The 12,049-nt window shown below is 37.2% G+C and overlaps 1 protein-coding gene across 1 annotated transcript in view; it reads right to left on the bottom strand.

Moving 5' to 3' along the window:
- The window catches only part of LOC145662477 (uncharacterized), a 443,342-nt gene that overhangs the window by 137,514 nt on the left and 293,779 nt on the right, over positions 1-12,049 (bottom strand). The window contains exon 3 of the mRNA XM_081728083.1: positions 10,053-10,188. Within this exon, the coding sequence (XP_081584209.1) occupies positions 10,053-10,188 (136 nt within the window). The remainder of the gene's footprint in view (positions 1-10,052; positions 10,189-12,049) is intronic.

Here is a 12,049-nt window from a genome sequence, read left to right as displayed (position 1 = left end):
CCAAATATGATGTTTTCAATCTAAAGTGAAGGAATTTTTAAAATCGGATGACTCGTTTGCGCTGTACACTCTTTATGCGCCTAATGTGAAATGAAAATGCAACGTTGCCATTTACCTGGACCTACAACATAAGTGAATGAAGTTACTTTCTTCTGCGCTAACATTTCGATGGCCAGCCCCCGTTTCAAACAGGAACTTCATTCACTTATGTTGTGGGTCCAGGTAAATGACAACGTTGCATTTTCATTTAAATTTGGGTGCATAAAGAGTATACAGCACAAATATCTCGTCCGATTTTTTTTGAAAAAAAAAAAAAAAAAAAAGTGTTCACTTTAGATTGAAAACGTCATATTTCGATATGATTTTTCCTCTTACATTTTGCTGTAACTCTGATAATAACAGAGTTACCCTATGTCAGGGAACTTTTGAGACATACTGTATACATCATAAGAAGTTCCTTTCTAAATTCTACACGGATGTGGTTTCATTGAATGTGAGGTGGGTGATACACATTAGGCCTTTTGGGAGTACATCACACGGACGACCGTAATTTTGTGTTCAAAATTTTTATTATGAACTGGTGGGATATGTGATACATATGGCCACGGGCTAGAATTTTCTCAGTATGTCAAAAATGCAATCAGATTTCATGCAGCTTAATTTGGTGAAAAGCTATTGCCAATTGAACGTTACATTTACCTCTTTCTTGCAGATGTTAAACCATGCCGTTAGCACGTGAGGAATGGATCGAAATAATAAAACTGTGGGACTGGAGGAGTATATGTGCAGTGGTTGCCGATTGCAGAGTCATCCACAACGTGACTCTGTGTCACATGTTTCAGTGCTACAGTAATTAACTAAATATGAGAAGACGAGCACATTCGTGAACATACATCGTAACGGTTCAAACTCGCGGGCCCTTTTTCCTTCCCCATTTTGAACCGGTACATGAAAATGCCATTTTCTCTATGTTTGCCTGCGCCGATTTTGAAAATTCCTTCACTAATCGATTTCTCTCGACGAGTACTACAAGAATCAGTTAAAATCGCACGGGCCCTTTTTTCTTCCCCATTTTGATCCGGTACATGAAAATGGGTTTTTCTTCATGCTTGCCTGCGCCGATTTTGAAAATTCCCTCACTAGTCGATTTCTCTCGTTGAGTACTACAAGAATCAGTTAAAATCTCGCGGGCCCTTTTTCCTTCCCCATTTTGAACAGGTACATGAAAATATGATTTTCTCCATATTTGCCTGCGCCGATTTTGAAAATTCTTTCAGTAATCGATTTCTGTCGTCGAGTACTACAAGAATCTGTTAAAATCTCGCGGGCCCTTTTTTCTTTCCCAACCCAATATTTTTATATATTTTGAATGTATTCAAGTATGGAACAAAAGTGTTTAATTAATTCCCTTAGTAGGCTTCTCAACTTAATATTTTTCAACTTAAATTTTATTTGTTTTGATTATTTATTTTCTTGTGACTCAATATTTAATTGCAATCGTTCATTGGGGAGAAGGGTGGCCATTCTCAAATATATAAATATAGTATTCTTAAAATTTATGTCTTCTCGTATTATTAGTTTCTTCCACTAGACCTGGAAATTGCAAAATTAATACCTGGAAAACCTGGAAAATTCAGGGAAATTGAGTTCCATATTTATGTATGAACCCTGCTATTTACAATTTTTTTCGAATAGGGAGAATTGTACAAAAGGGTGTTTTGGGAATGGTACAACAGTAGGTTTCTGGGGGTGTTGTTCGAAATGAAATAAAATCTTTAAGTTTTACGTCCCACTATTATGCTTGCTAGGCTACAGATGACTTGGTGTTGTTCGGTGGGGGTCAATGTTGCCAATTTTGGGAAAAGTCACTAAATCAGGGGAATTCGACCTCAACGATAGCGTAGGGTGACCATAAAATTTTCAGTTAAAAACGGGATAGGTTCTGGCTTTTAGATCTACCTTTGTTCTTACCAGTGCCTTGGGGCCGCGGTGGCTCAGTGGTAGAGCGTTCACCTCTGGTGCTTGGGGTTCCGGGTTCAAACCCTGCTCCCGCCAAGTGAACTTTGTGGTGTACAAACACCGTGTGCGTGGGTTTTCTCGGGGTTCTCCCGTTTCCTCCCACTTTCTTAATTCCACCATTTCATTCATCTCTCATCATCACCGTCTCCTTTAGCCTAATCGGCATAACCGTGGGACGTAAAACTCAAAAATTTCATTTCATTTCATTTATCAGTGCCTTGATATCAGAGTTCCCCCTCTCTCTCTCTTAGTTACTGAGCGGGTACTTATGAAAAAGGAAAGACACGTTGAAGTTTGTTCAACACACAACCAACTGCTAAATCTCTGCTGTCTTTCGAGCAGTACTACGAACTATAGAGTATGTTTAATATAGGGAATTTCAGTTCAATTTTTGCCTCTTTGTTGTTATTAATACTTTTAAAAGGAGTAAAGGTACTGGGTTTGTTATTTACTTCTTTCATTTACATAAAATGGGACGAATACTACTTTTTTCCATCTACTGACGGGAAGGCCGGGAAACGCCCCTAAAACGGGACTGTCCCGGTCAAAACGGGACGTATGGTCGCCCTACGAATAATTTTTCCGATTGGAGACTTTTATGGGTGATTTTTAAATGACGATTCAGCTACTTATACATTTAGCGACTTTTTGCTGCAAACAAAATTTTCATCTGTAGAGAAGCATTATTAGTTCAAAACAGTTTTTGAACTAATAATGCTTCTGTTTGTTCTTTTTTCTGTTTGTTTGTTTTAATCAGCGCAAGTGATGAAGAGTTTGGAAATACAGCGTACCCACTGGCCCACAATCCTGCATTGTTATGTTGCCCTTGTGCTCTAACGAAGAAGAACTACAAACTTGATGTCCTTTAGTTCGCAGTTTCCGTTGAGAGACACACGTAATACATCTTTACCGATAGCAAAAAGATTAGCTATAGATGCGTGAATAAAGGCGATGTGGATGTTTGTTATATTTGTTCTTTGGGGTCTTTTAATTATTCTGCAGTTTTTCTTTTACAAAAAATTGCTTAACGTAAGTACTGTAGTGTTAATTATTTCGGAACTATTTTGACTCCACAATATGAACAAAAGTACCCGAAACAATCTGAAATGATCCCTGAATTCAAGGATTGGTTGCGCCCTGTTTACAAAGATGTGAGTAGAAGCAGCGGTGCAAATCTGTCTTCAACATTGGGGGGGAAGGGTAAGACCGTTACCATACTTTTTATTTTGCGATGTCCAAAATAGTTATGAAGTTGAAAAACAATGTTGTGGAGTATCAGAGTTGTCTTCAGCATTGGGAAGCTGCAGATTTGAGGCTTATTCTGGGAGACGTCTATTTTATCTCACGTTCCTTTGTAGCAATTGGACAAAAATCATCAAATTTCTCCCAAGAAACACATTTCAAATCGGATTATTGGGGAAAACTCCCCCTCAGTTCCAAGATTGGAGGGGACATGTATCCGTCATCCCTCCCCCCGGGATTTGCGGCAGTGAGTAGAACATATTGTCTAGTTTACATCTACAACTTTAAAACAATGCTTATAGACAATGAATTTCTCGATTATTTTTTATAGCGACTTTTCACCCAAAATTCGAGTCGCCACCTCTCGTTTCGCAAACTTATTGTCAACATTTTGGCAACACTGGTTGCGGGGAGAGCTACAATGGAAATGAAAATGAAATGAAATCTTTGAGTTTTATGTCTCACGGTTATGCCGGTTAGGCTAAAGGAGACGGTGATGATGAGCAATGAATGAAATGGTGGAATGAAGAAAGTGGGAGGAAACGGGAAAATCCCGAGGAAACCCACGCACGCGGTGTTTGTTCACCACAAAGTTCATTTGGCGGGAGCTGGGATCGAACCCGGGACCCCAAGCACCAGAGGTGAACGCTCTACCATTGAGCCACCGCGGCCCTAAGAGATTGAGAGTCATAAACTTAGTCACTTTCAATTTTGTAATATATATATATACTGTATATATATATTACAGTATATATTACTGTATATATATATTACATCACTGACTGATAACTAAAATGCTTGGATTGTATATATAAAAGTCACCCCCTGCCCGTAAAAAGCTTCATTCGAACTCGGAATCGAACAATTGCATCTGTAAAGCAGTGCTGAGTTCATTTTAACGTTCCTTTCAGCAGCAAGGCTGTATGAGACATGGACTTACAGATTAACGTGAAATCCGAACCACATAAGCTCCGGCCGGGAATCGAACCCGGGTGTCCCACGCCAAAGGCGTGTACACTAACCACTTAGCCACGAGGGAACCCATCTGGGTAATAGTTAAGAACAGCTACTTCTCATCTCCCGTGCACGAGGATACATCTTATTGTTGCACTACCTAAACACCCTAAGTACAAGGGCAAGAACTCAGTCTATTACCTGCTTTTTAACATCCTAGATCAGCGTTTCCTAACCTTTTTCAACTTGCGGCACACTACGGATGTAACTTGAATTCTCGCGGCGCACTCATAGATATTATTATTTGTAAATATAAAACTAGTATTTTTTCTGCGATTATTGATCTCCTTCTCACAGAAAAGAAAGCTCAATCACTGTTTTTTTCCCCGTGGTAAATTATTATGCTTATTTTTCATTCTAATTTAAAAATATAAAACAATTGCAATGAAATATTGGACTCAGGTTTTTAAAACTAAGCTTTCTTGTTCGAAAACTGTATCCAACCTTTCACTAAGAAGTAAGATCACTAAATAACGAACGAACAAACAAATCTTTTTTACTTTTAAAATACAAATGTATTTAATTTGTCGAAAGGATTGAATGTTATTTTAAATTTTCAAGTTACAAAATAGTCTGCAACAATAAAGAAGCAATAATAGTCACAACAATGATAACCAATATATATTTTCAACATTAAAAATGTACAGAAAAGTAACACGGTATGAAACTTAAAGTTGTAGATTCATAGTAGAGGTTCATAGTAATGTGAAATAAAAATATACATTTTTCCTTCGTCTTGCAATTTGATTGCTATAGAATTAATAATTTGCTTCGACTTCCTCGCGGCACACTAGCGGCCCATTCACGGCACACCAGTGTGCCGCGGCGCACCGGTTGGGAAACGCTGTCCTAGATAGTCAATGAATAATTCCTGAAAGTATGGCGTTTCTCGTCCTTCCCTAAATGGGAAGTACGGCTCCTTAACTATAACCCTCATCTGTAAGGCAGTGTAAGCAACAAAAAATTAAAAAAAAAAAAAAAACGCACACTGGATGTTTGCGCAACTGAGGATCAAAACATCCTCAATGGAGTATGAGAAATCGTAAACGTCAATCAAAGTGTGTTTTTGCTTATTCATTACTTCGTTAATAGTTAATTCCTTCTAGAAATAGTGAAACAATACTATGAAGAAACACTAATTAAACTAATAACTATTACGTTGTGTTTCTTACCATAACGTTTTTACCAGCCATAGAATTTGAACCTAGTACTATACTGCATTAGTCACGCCGGAACGAAGGGTGAAATTAAAACGCCTGGCTCTCGTAGTTGTTGAAGCTGTGTTGTAGTTACGCGGCCTGCGTTGGTACTCCTCAACATAAATACGTCACTGCCCAAAACCAGGAAACATCACAGACAGAAGACAGGGGCACAATCAGTGCCTGACACTTCACGAACTCAAACCCGCCAAGACTCAACTCAACATGACCTTCAATTACGTTCTACAGTAGAAACCAAACCAATGCTAAGGCACAAACTTACCAACTTCCTATATGAAAACACAAGAAAAAAAAAATTCAAACTTTTTGGTTCCAAAGTGATGCCATAACAATAATACTAAAAAGGTTTTAATTCTCAGTAACCCAAACATTAATTAACTAGGGAACATAACAAGCAAAAATAAATAAATAGAAATCAAATCAAATTAAATTTAAAAAATAAAAACCTGACAAGTAAGCTCTCCCTGACTACTTTTTTTTTTTTTAAATTTCAGTGAGGCTGTAAAATATATCAATATCTTCGTCAAATATATATATTTCAATGTAAACAAGTTCTTTAAACAAAAGAAAGCTCTGTAGTAGAGCGCTTACCTCTGACCTGTTAGGTCCCTGGTTCGATTCCTGCTCCCGACAAATAGCCTTTTGGTGAACACTGTAGGTGTGGTTATTCTTAAGACTTTCCAGTTTCCTTACATTTTCTTGATTCCACCATTATCATGTATCTCATCGTCACCTTCTCACTTACGTTTATGTACAATCATGGGGCGTTAAACTAAAAGTAAAAAAAAAAATGCAAATATCCTAATAAAAATGAGTTTTCTAGACTACACAAGTGGCCCCGCGTAGCGTAGTTGCTAACGCTCTCGCCTTCGGTGCGAACGGTCCCGGGTTCGATCCCGTTGGGGATCGATTTCCTCAGTCGAAAAAGTATCAAAAGATTTTAGGTCCAGCCATCCTGAATGAGATTTCCTTGGGTTTTCCTCATTCACAGCAGGAAAATGCCGGAGTGGTACCTAACATATAGGTCCCAGGCCGTTTTCTTCCTTCCCCAATCCTTTCTTCCCTTCCTTTACCCGGATAGTGTGCTCATCGAGGGACGTCATCCCTCATATGTGACGGGCTAACAAGGCCATTGATGCCGAAAGCCCAGAGACCTAAAGCCTAAATCTTCACTACACAAGGGAATTTTCGCGCTGAAAACGGTTTCTTAGCAACTATGTTAAGCAGTCCTGTAGTAACTCTGCACCACGTAATAAATCGTCACATATAAAACGGAATGAATAAACACATAACATTCATTTTGCTCCCTTGTAACGTAAAATGTTTCAAAACATTAATATTCAAAGATTTCTCAAAATTCAGATTCACCCATTCCATTCTCCTCAATCATTAACGAGTTGTAGTCATAAACTATATTACTTACTTAGTACTATACTAAAGCAAGTTACACTAAAAGAATATATAATTAATGGAATATTTAACTAAAGTAATAGTTAACTAGTGCACTTACCCAGGTTTTGTTTCCTTCCTCTCTTCTTTTCCGATTGTAACAACCTCGTTTCGCAAGCAAAAGACGCTAGTTCAATGACGTCAGCCATGGCGAAAGAAAGAGTGTCTATAGGCGGTCTGGATCTCACGTACAGATGGACGTATATAACGTATAACTGAAGTACTTAACATACGTATATGTATGTAAAATACAGAAGATTGTTAGATGTCAGACATCCTGCAGCGAAATGATGTAATATCTAAGCGGGTAAAAGGCAGTACCTGTGTAGTATATGGATAAAGTACGCTCCGTACAGATTTCCTTAGTAAACATAACGAATCCTTGTATTTGTACAATATACCGCTGTCCGGATAATGGATTTTTCTCAGTGCAGAAAACAAAAGAGCAAAAATCAGAAGACATAGTACAGTTCTCGGCTTGTTTTGCTATTGTACCCCAATGTCTTGCCCCGAAAGTGGCGAGTGGGGCGAAGCCCAAGGCGCCGTAGTAAGAAGGATGCAAAATTCGGGAGGAAAAAGTATATATATATATATATATATATATATATATATATATATATATATATATATATATATATATATATATAGATAGATAGATAGATAGATATATATATATATAGATAGATAGATACATATAATGGAAGAAAAATAATAAAAAGCGCTCAAAATCATGTTATTTTTGAAAATTTTGTTACTCCTCGCGCCAATCATGGTGGCGCTTTGCATGTAGTCTGTGGACCTCACTCGCTGATTTTCCACGGCATGGCACTGTTGTACGTGATTGCTGTGGTTTTGAAGAGGAAAATAGACACAACATAAAAATTGCCACACAAAAGTAATTTCACCGATTATTAGAGAAACTATATAAAAAGTATTGACGTTTCGAAGAGATAAAAAATTTCGCACTATAGACTTAGTAGTGTTAATGATTTCTAGAGAATTTGGTTTATCAAAACTCCGTTATATATATATTGTCTGTCCATGGGTCCGGGAGATCAAAGGAAAAATGTGGAGAGCTAAGTTATTTGATGGGTCATAGTCAATTTTGGACGGAATGAAAGTTAGGAATAAGTTCAAAATAAAATCTGTAAGTTTTAAGTCCCACGATTATGCCTTTGAGGCTAAGGGAGACGGTGATGATGAGAAATGGTGGAATGAAGGAAGTGAAAAGAAACGGGAGAACTCTGAGAAAACCCACACAACGGTGTTTGTCCACCACAAAGTTTGCTTGACGCGGTTCCATTCACCTGAGAAGAGCTATCTAGCACTGAACCACCCCAAGGTGACCAGAACTTTTACTTTCAAAAACGGGACGCACACGAATCGGTGACGGGGGGCGGGGGGATGACTTTCACATTGCATTTTGGGACTCAGCAGTGTTTCCAATTTACAAAATACACAAGTAAGAATGATAACACAGCGTTTCTAACTTAAGCACTACCCAACAATATTTTTAACTACTTCAATACTCAGAATTCCCACTCAATTCCCACTTGAACCACAGAACACTCAATTCTCATTTGAATATTCAGAAGTTCTAGGCACCGCTGAACTTTCCCAATGCGTGTTGGTACGGAAGAGTATAGAATTTGCATTGACCATTTATATTTTGAATAATAATTACGGGACACCTGGGTCAGTTTTGCTTAAAAACGGGACATTTAGGCATCCCGTTTGAGAATCAGAAAAAAACCGGGACAATGCTTGAAAATAAGGGACTGTCCCGGCTAAAACGGGACGTCTGGTCACCTTGAGCCACCCCCAAGGAATAAGTTTGATGATACAGGTGATCAACCTACCGGAACTTGTAGAAATAAAGAATTTCCGGTTTTAATTTTGCACACTACACAGCAAAGATGACAATAGATAGCGAAAAATTAATTTCCTTCAACCGATTAAGCGTTAAAAGAAAACGTACCATCGACATCGTTAACTTTGTACTTAATCTGGAAGTAACAGAAATTCAGCTGGAAGTTTGAAGAATTTTTCTTTTAATAAAATATGCCTTTATTAAATTGATTAATTCTTTTTAATACATCTCCTTTATTCTTGAAGCTATATGTTAGATGAAGATATGCATTGGAGTGTATTTTTAAATGTTCAGCTTGGTGTTGTGAAATCAGCAGACTGATGCCTAGAATCATAATTTCTGACTTTTTACCACTGACTTAATTTCAGTGACTCAGTAAGTGCACTATAATGGTAATCGAAAATTTGCTGCTGCAATAAGGAATCAAAATCGGGACCACACGCACCAAAGACATGTGCGATAAGCTCTCGGCTAAGCGAAAGCAATCTAAATACATAACATGAACTCAAATGCGCAACCATTATTACAGTGATGCCCACCCCCTCATGTCCATGACGCACCTCCCCCCCTCAATTGTCTATCCGTAAGTGTTCTTCCATGAAAAAAAAAATCTTTTCGATTAATTTTTACACACCCTCAAACATATTTATATAGATTTTTAATCCCCCCCAAATATTTCAATGACGCAGTTTGCGTCATAGCCCCCCCCTTATGGGCACCCCTGATTATTATACAGAGACAAATTTAATAATCATTTAAAAGAAACCGGAAACTTTAAAAAAAAAAGAATGCATTCATATACATGTGCATACATACTTAGTGCTAGATCAGAATGTCTTGTTTTGTTTTTATGTAAGCAAACAAGCTCCAAGATATCCACATTTAGTGTGTTTATTGACGTATGTTCTACAAGAGAGAAGAGGGCCAAAGCACTGTTGCCAGCACCTGAGGGAAGCATGCGCTTATGCTTCGTTGAGTAGATACTACTTTGTGCACCGTATGTCTACCGAGATAACAACGTGAGCAAAATAAGGCAAGCAAAATGTATTACATCAGGGATGGTGTTAATTAACTGTCCTTTTCTCATCATACATATAATATGTGTCATAATATATGTATGTGTGTGTGTGTGTAAATATAAAAGATGAAAGCAAGCAAGTACTAGTCATTCTTTTACCAAAAAAAATGACGTGTAATAACATGATAAAAGTGAGAATGTTAAGGAAAAAAAGCCGTACCTACAACTATCATTTTCTTTGACACCAATAACGTAGAAAACGAGGGAAAATCTGCAGACACCTCACAGCTGAAGTTACCATTCAATCCAAATGTTACATTCATTAGAACCACTCGGTGAGCATTCGACCTACTGTGCTGAAATAAAGAAAATCAGAAAGAACACGTTATCAATATGATTACAGATATAACATGGTATGATCAGTACAATTACAAAGATACAGTAATGATATTGTAACCACCTTTATAACGTTTTCAATGGTCAACCTGGTATAAAGAAAAAATAAAGAATCCTTTGCCAGAATTTTTACAGAGATAAAATGGTATAAGTCGTGCTCATAATATTTCCCGAGTTGAGGGTCAATTTGAGATAAATAAACAAGCAAATAAATACTTCATTTCCTTTTACTCTTCAATACTTACAGAGATAAAACGGTATTTTCAGTACAAGCACGTAAGCAAAGTAATATTCTACCTGCGTTTATAATGTTTCCACTGGTCGACTTAAAATAAGTATTACAGAAATAAAATAATATTACATCCGCGCTCAGAGTGTTTCCGATCGGCGAATTAAAATAAAGAAACCAGAAAGAACACTGCTTTGATTAAAAATTAGGATAAAGATTAGGAAATCTGGGCTTTCGGCATCTGTGGTCATGTAAAATCGTCACACATATGAGGGATCACGTCCCTCGACGATCACAGTGCTTGGGGAATTGGAAAGGAAGAATGTAGTGGGGAAGGAAAGAAGCGGCTTAGGACCATTATTAAAGATACCATCCCGACATTTGCCTGGTATGAATGAGAAAAACCCAGGATAAACTTCATTCAGAATGGCTGTCTTGAGAAAGCTATTATACTTTTGCGACCGAGTGCCCCCACCGGGAATCGAATCTGGGACCGCTCGCACCAAAGCCAAGAACGTTAGTAACTATTCTACGCGGGACCACAAGAACACTCTAAGGAACTAAAAAAAAATAACTATTTATTTTTCCTAGCTTCGACTGCAACGCTTTACCTCCTTTTATTCAGGTACCACAGGCTACTATTACAAATCATCAGGTATTCACCTCTTGTTAATGTAATTTCTCATCTCTCAACAAACTCAATATACTCCCACCTCTGATTAATGCATTAATCAAAGAAAAATATATATTACCTAAATCTAAAACGTTCAGACAAAGTTTCATTTATCTACCATTTCTTGTTGTTCGTCCTCTTAACGTTACCTATATCTGCACTTCTTTTATGTTTTTCCGGTTGTGATCCTTCAGCAGAAGTCATTTCCGAAAGAAAAACTCAATGAATAGGTCGAATCATCTTACCTAAGAAGTTTTCAAGCGAGCAACTCTATATTATCCATCTCTACCAGGAGAAACGTCGATTACATTACTTAAGGGCCAAGCTACTCTTTTCATCTTTCTTGATATTTTGAGAATCATCAGGTGTTGTGTGATAACATAATCGAGGTACTGAATTGGGCTATAGAGTATTACAACATTTGAAACTTTTCAAGGGTAGAGGTGGTCCAACCAGCCAGTAGATAGTCCGATGTTTTTTTTTTTTAAATATAAAATAATCGAGATAAATGTTCATAATATTCTATAATGAATGACATTTGGTAATAGTTTGTGTAAACCTGAGAGCTATATCAAATAAATAATATATCTGTAGTGTAAGCACTTGGTGTAAAAGAATAAAAATTAAAATAAGGAAAAAAACTCTACTTTTTACTTCGACTAACTACTAACAAATACTGAGTCCATATTTTCTTTCTTAGTATATGTACCTTCTTATTAAATGTAAAACCCTCACACTCTATACCCATATAAAACCTGTAAACTCTTCACCAACATGTTAATGATCTTACTAATTACTTTAACGTTGTTTTTAACATATCAACACGTAACTGTAAATAACAACTGAATATCGAAAACTTCCGTTTTTACAAAACACTTTGTCCGATTAATTTGTCGATTTGTTTTAAACAGGTCTATAG

The sequence above is a fragment of the Thermobia domestica genome, chromosome 10 (assembly GCF_964235325.1).
Source record: "Thermobia domestica chromosome 10, izTheDome1.hap1.1, whole genome shotgun sequence".
Lineage (NCBI taxonomy): Eukaryota > Metazoa > Arthropoda > Insecta > Zygentoma > Lepismatidae > Thermobia > Thermobia domestica.
This window is presented reverse-complemented; position numbering and strand designations above follow the sequence as displayed.